Below are 19,431 nucleotides of genomic sequence, written 5' to 3'. Positions count from 1 at the left end.
TTTCTCTTGTCCACTAGGTGTCATAAACTGTTTTCCCTTAGACTAAATGTGGCACGAGGCATTTCATCTGAAGATATATTTTAGAAAAGTGTTCTGACTTCTCCATTTAAAGCTCTTCAAACAATAATAGTATAGCTAAGAATCGTGGATGACTCTGAGACGTGTTAGATATGAAAATTCACTGTTCTCAGGTTCCTTTGATTTGCTTTCTGGTCCTATAAGCATTAATAGGTTTCTCTTTGAGCTCCTCTCCACTGCAAAAACAGCAAAGTAAATTATTTTCCATCAGAATTTAGGATGCTTACCTACCCTCAGTATCTCAGTATATGGACTGTTTTCATTAAAAGCCCTCAATCATAAAACTCATTATGAGGTTGTGGAAAGCAACAGTACTATGATTTGGAGCTATTTACAAATTTATTACCTTTTCTTCCTCTGTTTAGGAACAGCTTTGATTGTAGGACACCAAATTTTAGATCCTGCTTAAAATGGATTTTATTACATCCTTTTAAATAACATTGACTCTCTTTAGGGAAACAGAAACAGCAACTTTGCGTTTTTGAGATTATGAAGTTCCTTCCTATGATAAGCTAATTTGTTTCTTGTGGGCTAATTAGCTGTGTGCTGCACAGTGACATTGAGTGGCTCCTCTGCAGGCCCTTGGGACAGCCCCACTGAAGAGGAGATAGACTCTGCCTGCAGATTCCAGCCCAGGCAAGGGCAGGACCTAGCTGAAGGTCCCACAGGATCTACAGGGGTGTGAGGACACAGCAGAAGGATGGGGACCTTCTCCTTTCCTGCCCTAAGCCCTGCAGGAATTCAGCAGGTAGATTGTCCCATTCCTAAGCTGTCATCTTCCCACAGTGAACAGAGGCTCTGGCAGGACTAAGGAAGGGCAGAAGCAGGCAGGAGCTCTTCTCCACGCTGCTGCCAGGGAGGCTGGACTTCTTCTGAGACTGAACAGCTGCTCTTTACCAAGCATCCCTTGCTTTCCTTGGGAACAGTACTTTGAAGACTCCAGCACTTCTCGGACTCTTTTCCTAGTTGCTTTCTTTAGGAGAAGTGGGACAGTTCACTTTATGAGAAAACTTATCCAAGGCATTTCCCTACTCTTATGTACATCATTTAGACAGCATACAGGATAACTTTCCTAATAAATGCTTTTGTTGCAGTGAAAGAGGCCAGCTAGCTCAAGAGATTCAAACTGATGTTTCTCCCTCCTGGTGCACTTCTGTGGCATCATGTCAAAAACTGTTCCTTTGCTGTAATGCATTTCTAAGCTACTAAACGACATACCACAGAGACCCAGAAACCTTTCATGTAAAAGGAAAATACAACTTTTTTGCTGCACTATTCCCTCAATAAATTCTTAGTATTTATTAACTGACAATCCAATCCTAGAGATAGAAAATACTGTTTCATTTTTTCAGGAAAATCCCATTTGTCCTGCACATTTTGATTCCTTTGTGCAATAAGTCCTGAGTGCAGAAGTCTGTTAAGAGGCCTGGAAGGTCACAATACAGAAAGGGGAATTTGGTTACTATGAAAAATGCCATTGCCTGTGGCAGTAGAGGCTGTTATTCCAAGAGACTTTCAGTAACCAGCTTGGGCAATGTGCAAAATAACATTGCATGAATTGGCTTGAGGAATTAAGAAAAGTAGTTTCACTATATGTGAAAATAAATCTTAACCATTTTTGAAAGCTTTAATAAACTGAATAATTAGTTCAATTCTCCATTAACAATATTTTAAGTGCTAGCTTTACAGCACTTTAACAATTTTATGATATCTATTGTCAATGACAGCATATTTCATTCAATTGTAGTAATTTTGTGTGATAAAAAAACCTGCTCTTGAGATATCTGAAGTCAGCTCTGAAGATCTCTGAAGAGCTTTCCTGATTGCAGGGGCTTTAAGACTAGAATGCATACACTCTAGATTTTGACTTTCCATTGTCTTTCAGTATAAAATATTTCAGTGCGATTTACACTTCTTTCTTTACATAAACACGTAGTGGCTGGAGTACTGCCTGTAGCATCTGGTACCCCTGCTCTTGGGAGCTTTGCCAAGGAAAAGATTTATTGCATTGAATGTCAGTGCCTCTTGTTAGTGGGCATACAGCATCTCTTACAGAACACTTTGAGTTGGAAGGGACCTTTAAAGGTCATCTAGTCCAACCCCCCTGCAAAGAGCAGGGACATCTTCAAGTAGGTCAAGTTGCTCAGAAGCCCATCCAATCTGACCTTGAGTATTTCCAGGGATGGGGGCATCCACCACCTCTCTGGGCAAACCTGTTCCGATGTTTCACCACTGTCATTATAAAGAACATCTTCTTAAAGCTAGACTGAATTTACCCTTTTTAAAAAAAAAACTATTCCCCCTTGTCTTATCACAAGAGGCCCTGCTAAAAAATCTGTCCCCATCTTTCTTATAATCCCTCTCTAAGTACTGACAAACCACAATGAGAGCTCCCTGGAACCTTCTCTTCTCCAGGCTGAACAACCGCATCTCTCTCAGCCTTTCTTCAGAGGAGAGATGTTCCATCCCTCTGATAATTTTTGCCTGGGATATGGTTGTCCTTCTGGACAAGTGCACTCTGGCAGGTAATGACCAGCTTCTCATGCACCAAGAGCCCCAAGTCCTTCTTGGCTGGGCTGCTCTCAATCTCATCCTCCACACTGCCCCGACCCAGATACAGGACTCTGCACTTGGCTTTGTTGAAGCACATGAGGTTCCCATGGCCCCATTTCTCGAATTTGCCCAGGTCTCTCTGGATGGCATCTCATCTCTAAGGTGTGTCAACCACACCACTCAGCTTTGTGTCATCTGCAAACTTGCTGAGGGTACACCCAATGCCACTCTCTGACATTGGTGAAACAGAACTGGCCGTAGTGTGGACCCCTGAGGGACACCACTTGTCACCAGCCTCCATCTGACCATGTAGCTGTTGACCACTATCCTCTGAATGCAACTATCCAACCAATTCCTTATAAACTGCACAGTCTATCAAATCCATATGTCCCAAATTTAGAGAGAAGGATCATGGGGGACCATGAAAGGCCATGAAGATGGATGCTGCCATAGCTCTTCCCTTGTCCACAGCTGTAGTCACTCCATCATAGAAGGCCAGGAGGTTGGTAAGGCAGGACTTGCCTTTGGTAAAGCCGTGCTCACTACTCGAACTACTTCCCTGTCCTCTGTGTGCCTTAGCATGGCTTCTGGAAGGATCTGTTCCATGATTTTCCCAGGCACAGAATTCCAGGAACAAGAAGACTGAAAGGTACCTCCCAAAGCTATACCTCTACCCTATAGTGCTTTCTTAACCAGTTTCATCAACCTATTCTCAAAAGAATCCCTCTGTTTCTGGATGCATTAGAGTCCTCTGTTCATGCCCCTTCCAGCATTACAGAAGTCATTCTAGATCCAATTTTGCATGCTGTGAGTGAAAGAAGCAGAAAAGTCCTCGAAAGGTGACAGGTTGCACAAATTTGTCATTCAAGCTCTACCTCAGGTTATCCTTGAAACTATTAATCTATTAATTACTCTAATTTATTCTCATGAAGATTAGGAAGCATGAAACTATTACTAAGGGGTAACTTTCATCATAGTAACATCCCAGAGGCTAAAAGTTAACAATTAATTTCCTTTGGATTTTGATACTGTGCTGTCAGGCACTCCTGTCCAGTGGGAAAAAACAAATAGGCAGCAATAATTGTTTCCAGAAGATTATTACAACTAATGAGTTTAAAAACTGACCTAGTTGACTGTCACAGTTAAATATATAATGCCTAGACCTAATTTCATTGAAGCACATTTGATTTTGTAAGACTACATGCCCTTTGCGAGTGTATTCCCCTTGAACAGATATTCCACAGGTATATCCATGCCTTGCACATGCCTTTGTGTTTTATCTGGTAAAAACAGAGAAACTATCAACAACATAAAGCACTTTGTTCTCTTGATAAAGCAGGATGATTGGAAATCCTTAGTGTTTCCATTGCTTGTGCTTCCCAGAAAAAAAGCTTCTGCTTAGCTTGCGTATTGCCTGCCAGGAGGAGCATGCAGAGGACCAAATCCATCAAATAGGTTTTTGGGACAGTGGTACACAGAATGGTTGCCAGGTTTTTTCCAGAAAACATAAGCTGTTCCACAGAGCAAAAAATTAATACAGCCTAACATTACTTCCGCTCTGAATTGAACCAAGATGTTAAAGGGACAGAGAACTTTCTGGTATATTTAGTAAACTGTTGTTATTTTACTCTATATTGTCTTAGGATGTGATGTAAGGTCTTTGGAGTCACGGAAAACAATCCAATTGCCTTCAGATAGCTTTTGATCCACCTACAGGGTTCTTCCGCTTGTCTGTAATGAACTGCAAAATTACACCCTGTTTCCAAACAGACATGCCCAGCAATTGCAGCACACTCACATAAAGAGTAAAATATAAATGACTATTTGATGGGAGACATTACAACCAATGGACACAACCTGATCTCTTTAAGGACATACCTGCATTCCAGTGTTTTAAAAATCACAGCAAAACATAGTTTTAATCATTTGGTATGACAAAAACAACACCTGAGACAGTGAGTGTAAAAGGGCTGCTGGGACAGTCAGTAGAAAACTAAACACAATTTGTTTCCAGCTCTGCCACAGACCTGCTTACATACCCTTGGTCAGTCACTTTATTCATACATCAATCTCCTATTGTGATAGAATAGGTATACACAAACACCATTTCCCAAAATAAGCAAGAGATTTGGGATCCTCTCTTCAGCAGAGATCTTCCTCAAGGGTCTCAGTACCCAGCTGACCTTCAACTAAGGCTGACCCCCTGATGGAACACAGAGAGCAGTGCAGTTCTGCTTTGGTGATGCCTCAAGGAACTTCAAACAAAGTTAAGCATGTCTCCCCTGCATAGTCTGGCATCATTTCAGTGAAACAAAAGCCAGCACTAGGCAGAGGTAATTATTCTGAGCCTTGAAAGTCATGCAATCGTGTCAGAACAGCACAGGATCTGTGCTGACAGTTGCTCTCTATGTGTGAACCATCCCTGGAGGTACCTGCAGCTAGAACACGTCTCTCCACTGCTCTGTTGCGTCAAGAACACAGAGCCTCTGAGTGGTGGGAGACAGAGAGGCTTGGGAACAGTGGCTTGGAGGCATTCCGAAATCCTCCTCTGTCTAAGGTGGTCGTATTAGTTGAGGTGCTTTTCAAAGCTCTTCGGTACAATGGCTCAGTTGAACGAAAGCTGTCATTGTGCCCTCGTTGCCAAACAGCCCCTTGTGTCCAGACCGGCCTCAGTGTGACCTACAGCAGTACCTTTAATCAGCATTCAGAACTGGAAAGAAACACCTGTGGCCTAATTATTGCAGATTCTTCCTAAGGAAGAGAATCAAACACCTTTCTCCCTCCAACAACGAAAATCCTGCATCCAGCTGTGCTGTGCTCCTGTCTGCTGATGTGGGTGGGACACACAATAATGGGTTTAAGTCACAGCAGGGGGGATTTATGCAAGCTATCAGGGAAAATAAGATAACAAACACCAACACAGATTGTTAAGGAGCAATTACTGCCACTAGTGATTTTTAAGAAGAAATAAACTAAGTACATTTAGCTGGGAGCCAGACTAGATGGCTTGGTGAGACACCTTCACAGCAGAAAAAATGCTCTCTAAGGAGCAAAGTGCAGAGGCAGCACTCACCGATTGGTGTGGGAGTTGCAGTGCATGAACCAGCTGCGGTTGTTGTCCACGTACATGGCCCACGCCTTGTCGTCCTTGCCCAGCATCATGTCCTTGACCACGTTAATCCTGGCAATGCCGAAGGCTGGATCCGGGTGGTTGTCGTATCGGTCCACGTGCAGTTCCCAGTAATGCACGCCCTTAGAGAAGGCTGCGGTGCCCAGGACCACCCGGTCATCGTAGCTGTTGCACGTGGCAGTCAGGTTGTCATTCGACAACACTATGTCTCTGTGAGCTGAGGAGGGGTCAAAGGTGAACCATGCCACTGTGAGGGACAAGGAAAGGCAGGATTACACCACGAGGGGCTGTGTCCAAGTGTTGTCTGCTTTACTTCAGCAAGAAGGATAAAATTCTGCCTTTGTAAAGACCCCGCTGCACTTTGATAAAGACTTTAATAAAGACAGTATTTCCTTGTTGCTGGAGGCAGCTACACAGGATTACTATGAGCTGGTACCCTGCTGTTCTTCAGAAGTACTTTATATTATTTGTGCTCATTTCCCTGAAGTTAAGCTGCTAAGGACAGCGACTTTGTGTCCACACTCACTAACAATAAAGTCACTGAGGAGACCAAGGCTTCTCCATGGTACAGAAACTGCTCACATATGTCAATTGGTTCAGAATCTCTTTTAATGGAAATGGAGACCAGCTGTGTCCATACTGGTTAGTATTGACTTCACTAATTTATCAAAGTGAACTTTTTTTTTTTTTTTTTTTTGAAAAGGGAAAAAAAAAACCCTAAAGCTCTTAAAGTATAAATATTTTACACTGGCCTATTTTGGCAACACAGCATAAAAATGGAAGGGATAATAGCAGGCACTTCTTGATTCATTACAGTATCATTAATGAAGATGAACTTCCTGAAATGTCTGTATGGATGTCAAGTATAATTACAGAGGAACAAGCATGAATTCCCATCTCTGTATTATAAAACCTTGCTGGGAAATTGAAGCAGTAGTGGGGAAAAAGGCAAATCCCAAAGATATATGGAGAAAGGGAGACAGAGTGGAACATAAAATATCGCATGAGTTGCGTAACTGCTTCTGTATGCTAAAGTAAGTGTCTTAGTTAGATCCTAGATTTTACAGAAAACTAAAACCACATAACTTGAAGCCTGAAGTGTTAGTGATAATGGAAAGTGCCAGTAAGTGTCAAATGCATTAATGGGGGTAAACGGATGAAAGTGTCCTGCTGCTGAGACCTGCTGCTTTTCATTTAGAAACTGCCCCAGCTCACCATCCGATGTCTGTAAAATGACAGTCTTGCTGTAAGGACCAATGCCCGAGGAGTTGAAAGCTTTGACTCTGGCATTGTAAGTGCTGTTGAAATGAAGGCCGTCAATGGTGCAGAGTGTCTCCTTGCCAACATATACTTCCTAAACATTCCAAACGAAAAAGGAGAGAGAGGGGGAATCAGGGACATTGTTCAACACAGTTAAGACTTCTAAAAAAAAAGCCAGAAGTGAACAGCTTGTCTTTGCTTCCCGGTATGGATGAGTTATGCTGTTACAACACAGACAGCCACAGCAGGGGAGGCATCAAGGATGGTTTGTACTGGAGAAACTAAGGTGAAGATGAAGATGGAAAGACAAAGCCATAAAGGGCAACACAGACAGATCTTCATGCTCCTCTTTTCCTAAATATCTACTCCAAAGAACTACTTTGGAGAGTAGTCCTAGTGTCTGACACACTGTGACCATTATATTTATGTAATACAAAAAAAAAGGGGGACATATAAGAATAAAGGACCCAAGTGCAGTTCTAATCTGTTGGAAAGGTTGTCCAAAGCCTGTGTTAAAATGTAATTTTGAAACCTGAAAACACAGATCCAGAAGAAAATTATGTCCTAACTATTAGGATTACATGCACCACATGACAAAATGGTAACTAGGCCACAGAGACATCAGAAAAGTCTTCAAAGATCCATGAAACAGCAAATACTTGTGCAATGTGAAATACTTCAGGAGGGGGAACACCTAGACAGACTAGTGAAGAGGATCAGATTATAAAGGCTATGATGAACTGAAAGAAGCCTAGAAAATCCTATCTTGGTAGCAGGTTAAAAGACAAATCCTTTCCACCTCTGATTCCTCTGGTTTTGTGAAATCTGTAGGTTTATGGTAGCAAAGGCACCAAAGTGCTTAAAGCTGTCACTAAGCAGACCACTCCAGCCCCAGTTTAGTTAAGACCTTCTAGTAATTCCCAGAAGTACCTCTGATGATTAAGGCTCTTTCATATGAACCCAAAGTGAATTAAATATGTGGTAAATAAGAAAGGAATTGTTTAAGTTTACAGCAGAACATGTTTGTCCAGTTTTCTACCACTGTGGCAGTTACCAACGACAAAATCTCTTGGGTCCTGAGTTAGCTGGTGATGGTTCATGGAGACAAAGAAGAGTTTTAACAGAATAACTTAGTTTATCTCTATGTCATAAGATATGTTGACTGTGAAAAAGTGGTATTTCTAGAACAATGTTCACTTTTTCTAATCCACTTTATTTTTACCACTATTCATTGCTTCTGTTTATTCAGATTTATGCTCTCTGCTACAATGGGAAACCAAAAACATTCTTTAAATCCACCCATCAAATATTGAGGAAATGTACTCAGTCACTGATTTCAGATATTCTCCATTAAAAAGGTCAGCAAACCCTTATTGAAATAGCATTGCTATGGCTGCCTTCTATCTTTTAATGGGTTAAATTGAGGATGTTCCTACTACAGCAAGAAGAGCATTTCCCTAAAAAATTATCATATTATATTTTTAGGGATTGAGATGGTTTTGTATTTTTTTCAATCCAAAATCTTAACGTGGCACTGCTAACAGTCCTAAAATGTTGGGCAGCAGCAAAAACTCACCCAGACAAATGAGCTTGGATATGCACCAGCCTGAAATCTTGTTATTCACAAGTATTTATTTAGACGTGAATACTACTTTAAAAGGTTTATCCTGGATAAACTGGATAAAAGATGCTGGGATTCTAACACCCTATCTTAACTCTTCATTCATCATGCACTGACAACCCTCTTACCTGCTAATATTAACTATGGGGCAGGTCTTAGCAGCCATTCACAAAAGTACCTCTTCACATTTTCAGTAGTGGAGCCCAGGCTCTTCAAATCCCTGCGAAAGGTTACTTGGACCAAGGAGCTGAAGAGACCTTCCAAAACCACAACAATCTCTTCAAAATGCCATGCCAATACTGCTGGCTCTTCTAAGGAGAGGTCTCCAAATCAGGTACTTTGCTGGCTATTGGTGTAACAGTTTGGCAGTTCCTCTAGGGGATCCATGCCAGGTCATTTTCAGCTTGAGAAATCTTTCGGTTTCCAGTGAGGAGCCAGTTTGCAGCTCCCAAAGAAATGCCATCACAAGGTTTTGGCAAAATTCCCCGTTTGCAAAGAGAGCACTGTACTTCACAACGATCTTCAAATGCTTTTGAGGCACTGGCCCTAGGGAAAGCACTGGGCCAGCCTGGTCCTGAGCAACAGAAGCATGAAACCTGCATGAGGAGGAAGGGCCACAGCTTCTAGCAGGACATGGCTGGAAGAAAGCTGACTGAATTGCTTCTCTAGCTTGTTTACCAGGATGTGTTGAAAAAGTATGGGAGGGACCCTAAAAGCACCCTGCACCTGCAACCAGGAGCATCATGTTGTGGCATCACCCTGAGGGTCTGGAAGGACAGCACTTGGGAAGCCTTTCCATATTTATCAATTCCATCACAGCATGACTGTAGAAAAAGCTTCCACCAGCCAGGTCTTGTCAACACCCAGGGGAAAGATTTAGAAATCCTGTATTTTGATGAAGGATAATATTTTTACTCAGAAAATCAGGAAAAACTGAGTTGCATTTCTGGACCAAGAATGTCAGCTGTTGAAACATGGTGCTATGGACAGATGAGAGTAGGGATTTCAAAGAAATTGTTTTGTGCAATGAACCCCTTCCAGCTCCTGCAGGCTTGTTTAGGAATTTCTTCTACTCTGGTACACACTGGGGATTCCTCAAGACCATCTTTGCAAGAGAACTGACAATGACCTCAAATAACCTTCCTACCCAAGCCAGCAGTCCTTCTGTTAAGCAGCATCTGCACTGATTTCTCCATCAACACAATGGAATTAGGGAAGTTTTGACAAGCCACATCTTCTCTACCTCTCTCTCCACCCTTGGACAGAAAACAAATCTGTATCTGAAGGAAATTCACATACAAAGAAACACAAATAAATGCTAAATGAAATTCTCACTCGGAATTGGCCACCATCTCCATCATCAAGTTCCAAGATATAACCCTCCACCAGGTTGTGGCTCAAGGGTGGCATCCTCCAGGCCAATGTCACACTGTTGTTCCTGGTGCAACACTTCTCGAGCTGCAGTAATGGGACGGGTGGCACTGAAACAGGAACTGGATACAGGTTAGTGTAACTCTGCCCTGCCCCATTAGTCTGTGCCATGAGCAGTATGGCAGCCTCTCACCTCCTTCCTCTCACAGGGGAGCCAGTGTTTGTTAGGAAGAGTGTCCATTCTCTTCCTTGAAGCAAATGGCAACAAAGATTATACAACAAAATGTTGTTACCCAGTTAAGACAAATCATTCAGCTGAAATACATGAACAGAAACACATCTAGACTTGATTCTTTTGTCGCATAAGAATTAGAATCTGAGGAACTCATGTGCAGTTTCCTTCCCAGGAGTCAGTGTCCGGAAGAATTCTTTTTCACAGCAGAGCACCCATTGTTCCCAGGAGGAGGGGCCGGGGGTGTCTCAGGCCATAGGGCAGCATAGTGCTGCCCGTTAGCCCAGTGCATCAATGAAGAATTAACAAGCTGAGCAGCCACTCCTCCTTCCACAGCTGAGAGACAGAGCCTGCACTCCACCAACAGCTGGAAAACAATTCTCCACTATAGCTGTGGAGCATTTTAAAAATCTAATTTCCCACCCCTCCTTCTCCCCCTAGTTTGTCATCAAAACCACCTTGGACATGTTATCTTTATGGCAACCATACTTAAAATAAACTGTTGATGAAAATTGTTCCATTTGCAAACTTTATCTAAATCCCATTGTTCAGGTAGCAAAAGGAGCTATTGCATCACAGGAGACGCCTCATGGAAATTACAAGTGCAAAGTTTTCTACCACCATTCCTTTTCAGTGACTTGCTCAGAAGAAACACCAAGAGACTGTTTACCAGACCAGCATTTTAAAAATAAAAAGAAATAGAGTAAAATATTCAGCGGTGTGAAAGAGGTGACTAACCCACCTCTCCTAAACACAACTAAACTCTCACTGTTCACTCTTTGCTGGCAATTATGAAGTGAAAATTTAGTCTTCTGGATAGACCTGGTATGTTATCTTATGCACTGCTGAAACAATTCAGGTTAAGTAGGATGCAAGAGATTCACAGACCTTGCCTAGTCTTCTGCCCAAGGCTAAATTTCACCATTCAACACCTCAATATCATTTCTGCAGAGCTCAATCATGTCTGACAAAAATCTCAGTGCTCTGCAAATTCATTGCCTTGACAATATCAGTTTGCTCTTCTTTTATCTACTCCACTTTGACCCTCTAGTTTATTTTCCTCCTTCTGTCTTGCATGAGAGCTGAGCTCTTGAGCTGTTCCTTTCGTCCTATTTTAAGTCTCTGGATTAGAGAGGACTGCTCATGCTCTGTGTACCAAGCAGGCTGTGGGAAAATGGATGCTACTGTGTGACAGGGCTGAGGCTACACCCCCACTTTGGAAGTGACATGAAAGTCAACATCACACTTGTGATTAACAGTGCAGAAACTACCACGGCTTTCCACTGGCATTTTCTATCACCACAGTGAACGCAGATGGTGGGTAGCCCAGAAGAATGAAACAAAAGAGCTTTATAAATTAGCTCTTGGAGGTTTTTCTGTGAAAAGGAAGCCTTGTTCCTATTCTTTGATATTTAAGGATGATTCAGAGGGTGTAATAAATAAAAAACTGCTTTCTCACATGGAAAGTTCAGACTTTTCTCTAGGAGATACTGTGTCTGGAGAAGTCACACACATGTGACAAGAGTAAAAAACCTGAAAATTAGGAATTCAGAGGTAATGGAATTTTTTAAGTGAACCATTTTAAGTTTAGATTTTTGTCTGAGTTTGTTAGCCTATGTATTCCTAGTGACCAATGAGTGTGGGAGAAGATACGGCTGCATCAGCCATCCCCACTCTTGCGACTTTTGCTAGCTGGATAACCCTCAGGAGGCATTTGCCTGCTCCTCCCCATTGCTGAGACTCCTCCAGGGAAGACTGGATGAACACCTAATTCCAGAAGTTTATAAGATGCAAAATAGACTATGCCCTTTCACCTCTGAATAAACCACTAACATTTCCAAACATTCAAGAAAGCTCCTAACTCCTAGGAACACTGATGGGAGGCTTTCAGGAACCATTCATGTAAGGCACAATGCTGAAAAAAAAAAGAGCAGAATTTTGGGGGGAGGACATATGTTTTACAATTCCTTTTCAATTATATAAACAGAAATGCTGTCTAGGAATAAAATACATTTTCACCCAGTAGAGTGTGTTGTTCCCACCTCCCAGTGGAAGTGTGACTTTTCGCCCTATGTGTGAGAGTCACATATGCTATAGGGAAGTGCCTTGGCTCCTTTAATGTGTTGCTGGATATTCAAGGCTCTGTGAGCAATCCATATCAGCCTCCTGCTCTCTCTGTGCAGCCTGTGGCCTCCACTGCACAGCTCTCCTGAAAGGAGACAAGAAGCTGCCATCAAGCAGCTGTGCAGCTTTGCTGGATGATGCTCTCTCTGCCTGCCCTCCTGCTTCCTCCACTGGATGTGCAGAGATTTGCCTTGAGCTCAGATTCCCTTTGGGAGGAGAAAAGATGAACACTTGTAAAAGTCCTAGGAAAATGAGTTAAAGAATCGTGACACTGGTACATACTTCACAGTGATAAGCAATGGAATAGGACTAAGAAGAGGAAAATACAGGCTAAGTGTCAGGGAAAAAAAAGAGTCAGATATTAAATTACAGTGCTGTCCCATTTCTTGACCAACTTAAATTTCTTGAGAGACTTTTTGAAGGAAAATATTTAAAATATAAAGGGAGAAAAGATACTGCATTGGCACAGTGAGCCCTATTAATGAGAGTGAATGATGTCCTGCTATTTTAGAAGTGTTTCATGCAGGTCACTCTTCCGTAAGAATTGTGAAATGACTGGTGTCTTGTCAACTCAGCAGYTCCCAAAACACATTGCTCAATGTGTCTCACAGCTGATCAGGGTAGTCCCTCACAGGGTACAGTAGGGCTGCTCTCAGATGTTGTCTGCTGTCCTCTTGACAAGCAAGTGATGCCATGATGCCATCCACCTTCCCAGACTAGTTTTTGAAGGCCTAAATGCACAGAAAGAATGGGACCCCCAGATATATGAAAACTTTGACTTCCTCCAAACTGCTGTAAAGCTCTGGAACAGCCTGAACCATTGCAGCATCTGAAGAAGGGTGAATCATGCCTGGCAAATTTGGTGGCCTTCTATGACAGAGTAACAGCAGTGGTGGATGACGAAAAAGGATCTGGTGTCACCTACCTGGAGTTGTGCAAAGCATTTGACTCTGTTCCATTTGACATCCTTGTCACCAAAATGGAGAGACAAGGATTTTAATGGATGGACCTTTCAGCAGATAAGGAATTTATGGCTGATGGCTTGATGTGCAAGAGGAGACCAGTGACAAGTGCTGTCCTCAGGGGTCAGTACTTGGACCAGAACTGTTTAGCATCTTCAATAGCTCGCTGGCAGTGGGATTGAGTGCTCCCTTGGCAAGTTTGCTGGTGACACCAGGCTATGAGGGACCATCAACATGCAGGAGGGAAGGGATCCATCCAGAGCAATCTGGACAGGTTTGAGAGGTGGTTTGTGCAATTCTCATCAATTTTAACAGGGCCAAGTACAAGATCCTGCACTTGGGTTGGGGCAATCCCAAGCACAAGTACAGGCTGGGTGGAGAATGAAGCAAGAGCAGCCCTGAAGAGAAGAACTTGAGGCTGCTGGACTTGATACATCCATGTGCACTTGTAGCACAGAAGGCCAAACACATCCTGGATTGCAGCCCAAAAGATGTGTGACCAGCAGGATGAGGGAGGTGATGCTCCCCTTCTACTCTGCTCCTGGGGGACCTCACATGGAACACTGTGTCCAGCTCCAGGGCCCCTAGCACAGAAGGGCATGGAACTGTTGGAATGGGTCCAGAAGAGGGCCACAAAGTTTATCAGAGGGCTGGATCACTTCTCTTATGAAGACAGGCTGAGACAGCTGGGGCTGCTCAGCATGGACAACAGACGGCTCCAGGGAGACCATATTGTAGCCTTCCAGTACAAAGGAGGACTATTAGAGAGCTGGAGTGGGAGTTTTTACAAGAGCATGTAGTGATACGACAGGAGAGAATTGCTTCAAACTGAAAGAGAATAGGTTTAGATCAGATATTAGAGGTGAAGTCTTTACTGCGAGGGTGGTGTGGCACTGGCATGGGTTGCCCAGAGAAGTTTTGGATCCCCATCCCTGGCAGTGTTCAAAGCCATGTTGGATGGGGCTCTGAGCAACCTGGTCTAGTGACAGGTGACCCTGTTTGTGACAGAGGCTTGGGATTAGATGATGCTGAAGGTCCCCTTCCAACCCAGACCATTCTATGATTCTAAGATAACACAGATCTGGTTGAGGTCATAGAAATAAAATTTCAGGAAAAAAATGGCCCAAGTGTCAGATTGAGCAGTTCAAATGGAAATAGTCTTGCTGTCATAAATGGAGAGAGATAAATACACATCTATATATGAAACAATCCTCAATATTTGTGAATGCTAGCTTGGAACTGGCCAGTGGCTTACTCTGCTTGGGCACACACAGAGGTGTGAAGGGAAATAATGTCATCCCTGATGCACCTTCAGAAATGTTGCCAGGTTAACACCCTTTCCACTATTCTGTGTGTGGTCTGTGCATGGTCACACCAGTTGTGCTGACCAGCATGATGGGACATGCAACAGATAATCCTTGTCAAGGCCAGGAAGCTCAAGCAAAAGCCCCTCCTGAGGGATAACCTTGCCTCTGGGCAGCAAAGCCCAAGGGTGTTTGGAAGCTCTACACAGGTTTGGGCAGAAAAAGTTCTGTCCTCTTCTCTGCTCCTCAGACTGTGTCCAGCTCAGCACCAGAGCTTCCCTGCCACCGCATGACAAATGAGTGTGGCAGACAACTCTGTCTTTCATAAAGCACCAGTGAATCTGGCTCAAAGTCTTGAGAGTCTCCAAGCTTAAGGCCAGGTGAATGTCCATAAGCAGACACGTAAGTTGCTCTCACCTCAGGTAACCTGTGGTTAATTAGCAATCCGTGTGACTAGTTTAACTAAATTTTTCATGTGTTTTTAAAGGAGAGTGGTGGAAGATTAGTTACATATATTTCATAATGGGTATAGCTAGCATTAAATATAGACTGATAATAAAAGGCAAGTGCAGACAGAATTCAGAGGAGTTTTATCAGTGATATTCCTTCTCTATTGACTCCACTTGCCTGTCTGACAACATTTCAAAGGAGCAGTTCACAGATGTTTACTGAGTAACTTTAACACAGCTGCTTATGCCAAGATACAAACCATTCTTGGTGAGCAGACTCTGGTCTTTAACTGTTTGTTCATTATTTCTCCACGTATCTGCCGAATTATCCACCCTAATTACTTCATCTTGGGTCTCTTAGATACGGAATTAGGCCAAGAGAGAACACGTAAGCTGAACAGAAATCTTTATGGCTGCTCAGAGCAGAAAAAAACCCACATATGACATCACTACACAAATATCCTTAACTCATTTACTGACTTCTGGCAGCCTCCATCCTGTCACCCACATGTTTAATTAAGGCTTGAATCACCATTGGGGGAAGCTAATGGCATCAGTCCCAGGGACCACAATGCCTTTCAAATCCAATCATTCTATGGATCTATCTAATTCTGATGCAATGCTCATCCTGCTCCATATAAACTAACCTCATTACAAGCTCATGATGTTAATTTTCTTTTTCTTTATTTTTTTTAATATCAATTGCATCTCCTGTTCATCAGACTCAGCTTTTAAATACATTTTTAACCTCATTTCTGTTTCACTTGTCCTCAGAATTATCCAGATACCTGGAACCATGGCATGGTACAACCACAGAGTACTTTCCCTTTCTGAATTTCTTCCTTGAGAATTTTTTTTAAGATGGGCACTGTTTGCAACGCAGTCCAGATTTAAGTCAAAAGGCTGGGGTTTTTTCTTCCCTATTCAAGCATGTGTGTGGGTGTGTGTGTGTGTATGTATGAGTAATATTTATTTTCTATTTCATCTATTCCCGACAAGATAGGAGTAGTTGTTATCTTGAATTAACTATGTCAAATCCAGGAATGCTACAAAATGACATGGAATTTCATGCAGCTCATGTCTTATTAATCTTCAAAGCTCTACTCTGAAGAATTTATCTTTTCAATATTTAAGGGCACCTGGTATGTCTATCTGAGCTTGTTCAGCTCACTGCATGTGAGGGGAGCACACCTTTCCAGGAAACACCCAGTAATCTGAATTTGCCTGGAAAAAAAACCTTTTAAAACTATCCAGCAAATTCAAGTAGTTCTTCTTTCCTCCTTTGGTGTCCTTACCCCTCCCAGAACTGTTTCAACACATGCACGAGAAACAAAAAAAGGAAAATCATAAAAGCTCACCCCTACATTTCATCTGAATAAAATCCAGCTGGTGAATTGACTGCAGTAAAGGTTCACTATCCAGAGTCAAGTCAAACTCAGCAGACACTTTTGGCTCCAAGGCTCCCTTGACCCACTGTTCCTGAGATACCTGAACACGCTTGATTAAAGCATCTGAAATCTGAAAGAAAGTATCAAGTTTATAATGAAATGACAGACGCACATATTAAAAGTGACAGAATGCCTGTGAGATACAGCACGAAGGAAACAGGATTAAGATAACAAAACAGACGAGATGAGATCTGGTTGTTTTGGGATGAAGTCCATTTATGTTGCATCCTTTCATCTAGTCTTTTCAAAATAAATCTTATCTTAGGCTAGGAAAGTAAAACAACATTTGTAAAGCCTGTTAAGATTATGTTGTGTGTCATGCCTTTGAATGCCACATATAATTCTGTACTCTGTTCTCTGATCTTCAGAGTCTACTTTTAGTCTCCTATTTAAAAAGAAGCTGCACAATGACAGGCTTAAATGTTAGAGTTTCTCCATACAGAAGAGATGATTCAGTGGATGAAAGCTAAAGGATTAAAAAAATCAAATAGTAAGGGAGGTGTATATTACTCACAGTGAGGGTGATAAATTGCCAGCTGGATTTTCAAAGTATATGATGGATTTTCTACCATTACATCAAAACTGAATTTAATTTTTAAAGCTTTGCTCTAGCTCATCCCACAGACAATCAGGCCAAAAGTCAAACTAAAATTATCACAACAGACTCTTCTGGAAGTGAAATCATGGCTTTGTGGAAATCAGTAAACTCAATTGTCCTTGAGTTCAGTGAATCTGTCATTTAAGGATCTGGAGTCCCTGACAGTGAACTTCCTGTAAGTCACAGGAAGCAGAATTTTTTTGTGGGTATGTCAGAGAGAGCTTTCTTTGTTGCAGGAATTCTGATGCTTTTTCTCATTACTTTTACTGGGGGCCATGCCTGTCTGAGCCCCTGCACCAACATCTCCTAATTAGTCTGTGCAACAAGTGAAGGAGCATCCCACAGCGTCCTACAACCTTGGAGTTACTTACTGGGATGCTGGATCCCTTGGCCATGTTTCAATATCCTGGCTGCAGCAGTAGTTGCTCAAAGTAATGCAGTTCCTGAGTGTCTACTGGCTGTCTTGAAAGCATCAGTAGACAAACCAGGAAAAGGTAAAAACAAAAGTGGCCTTTTTTTTTTAATAAAGGGGGGCTGAAAAGAATGAAGACACAAAAGATACAGGGAAGCAAGCGGAAATGAAAATAAAGCATATATCTAGCTAGCATGTAGGTAAGACCTAAAGGTTTCATTTGTCCTGTAGAGTCCAACCAAAAGCCTGTTAAAATCTGTTTAATCTTGAGATTAATCTACACCACACATTCCCCTCTCTTACTTGAGACCAGTCATGACAGTAACAATCAGTCTGGAGTGCTGATAGGTTTAAGTTGGCTAATTCTCATCCTGTTTTTTAGGGATGCTCTGACAGCCCAACACTCATGCATTCATGAGTACAGGTCATTTTGTTTGATGTGTCTTTCTTCTTAGGAAATTAATAAGGCAACCAAACTAAAAGGGCAAAATAAAATAATAAATAAACATTAGAATAAATTAGGCAAAATAATTTATGGAAAAATAACAGTTATGTTTTGTCTCATCAATAGATGCTTTCACTGTTTACACCGAATAAAAAACATCCTGGAAATTAAGGCAATCATTAGCCAGGTCATGTTTTGCAAAGAAAGGGTACCTGGAGATATAATAGGTCTTGAAGCCACTTCAGATGCAGCAATCTCAGTGAAGCAAAGCTACATGCAAGCCCCTTCAGACTAGATTTCCTTACAAGGAAGATGTTGAAAGGACTTTTTCACATGGGAAAGCAAAGGGGAGAAGCACAAGGGGGAGAAGTACTACTCTACTTGGTCACTGACCTCTCCAAATGGATCAGAGAGCGCTCTGGGGCTTTGTTTTGTGTTTCCTAGATAAGAATAAAACACTATTCTGCAAAAAGCTATCATTAACTGCATAGCATCCTTCATTCAGCCCAGAAGAGGAAAGGCATCAGCTAGGTCAGAGTGCAGCTGTTAAAGCCCTCTCTTTGCTGGGGTCTCTGAACTTTTCAACAGTATTAACAGGAATTAAGGTGAACCTGCCTTGGAGGTGGAAGAGAATAATTAACAAAACCACTCATTTTTAGACTTAGCTTTAACATATTTTCCTTTTTTCCCCCAGAATACTAGGAAGAAAAATACCTGTAAAAACCCAGAGGGATCATTTTCTTTGATAACCTCTAGGCAGTACTCCATAAGCCCTGTTGACTGGCGCAGCTTCAGTGTACAGTGATTTATCTGGTCCCAAACAACCTGGAAAACAAGCATCACTACAGTTCTGTGACTGTCTCAGCTCGCAGTAAATTGTATAAAATTGTTTCAGAATAGACAAGGAATGGAAGAGTTCGTTAAATCTATGCTTAATTTAGCTGCCATATGGCCATTGCCATATCTCCATCAGCTTCACTCACTTGCTCTGTATCGTAAATAGCGATAATTAGCTTGGCAAAATGCTGTGCACGGGGAATCTCAATTTTTAGAGCACATTAATTGCTCAAAGACTAGGCTTGCTTGGGGCAGAAAGAGCACAGACATGTTCCTGTATTTGCAGTGTTCACATTTCCAATCACACTTTCACTAACATCTGAGCTTTTTAAAAGTCCTTCACGTTAGAGGCAAACTGTTGGAGTGGTTTCTTGCAGATTCTACTCTAACATTCTCTTTACAATTTATCATTGAACTTGCTCTAGTTAAGAACACATTGCTGGAATTAAGAAATAAAAGAGCTGCATCTCATTTTTCCAGATTTTAGCCTTGATTCTGATGCCACATGGCTGTAGACTGGTTCAGATAGCACTGTGTTCTGTAGGACAACTTGGGAAAACAACGAACTGTAGGGTTTACTGCAGGGTTTATTGCAGGGTTTGCTGTG

The 19,431-nt window shown here is 42.1% G+C and overlaps 1 protein-coding gene across 2 annotated transcripts in view; it reads right to left on the bottom strand.

Moving 5' to 3' along the window:
* The window catches only part of TRIM67 (tripartite motif containing 67), a 39,532-nt gene that overhangs the window by 8,125 nt on the left and 11,976 nt on the right, over positions 1 to 19,431 (bottom strand). The window contains exons 4-8 of one of the 2 annotated variants that reach the window (XM_057373606.1): positions 18,702 to 18,812; positions 16,443 to 16,602; positions 9,978 to 10,123; positions 6,977 to 7,115; positions 5,705 to 6,008 (exon numbers count right to left, since the gene is read on the bottom strand). In XM_057373606.1, coding sequence (XP_057229589.1) covers positions 5,705 to 6,008; positions 6,977 to 7,115; positions 9,978 to 10,123; positions 16,443 to 16,602; positions 18,702 to 18,812 — 860 coding nt within the window. The remainder of the gene's footprint in view (positions 1 to 5,704; positions 6,009 to 6,976; positions 7,116 to 9,977; positions 10,124 to 16,442; positions 16,603 to 18,701; positions 18,813 to 19,431) is intronic. The other variant, XM_057373607.1, reaches the window with a different exon arrangement.

The sequence above is a fragment of the Malurus melanocephalus genome, unplaced genomic scaffold (genome assembly GCF_030028575.1).
Source record: "Malurus melanocephalus ecotype Western Australia unplaced genomic scaffold, MMel_1.1 scaffold_203, whole genome shotgun sequence".
NCBI classification, from domain to species: Eukaryota; Metazoa; Chordata; class Aves; order Passeriformes; family Maluridae; genus Malurus; species Malurus melanocephalus.
The sequence above is the reverse complement of the archived record's forward strand: the minus strand, read 5'-3'. Positions and strand labels throughout refer to the sequence as shown.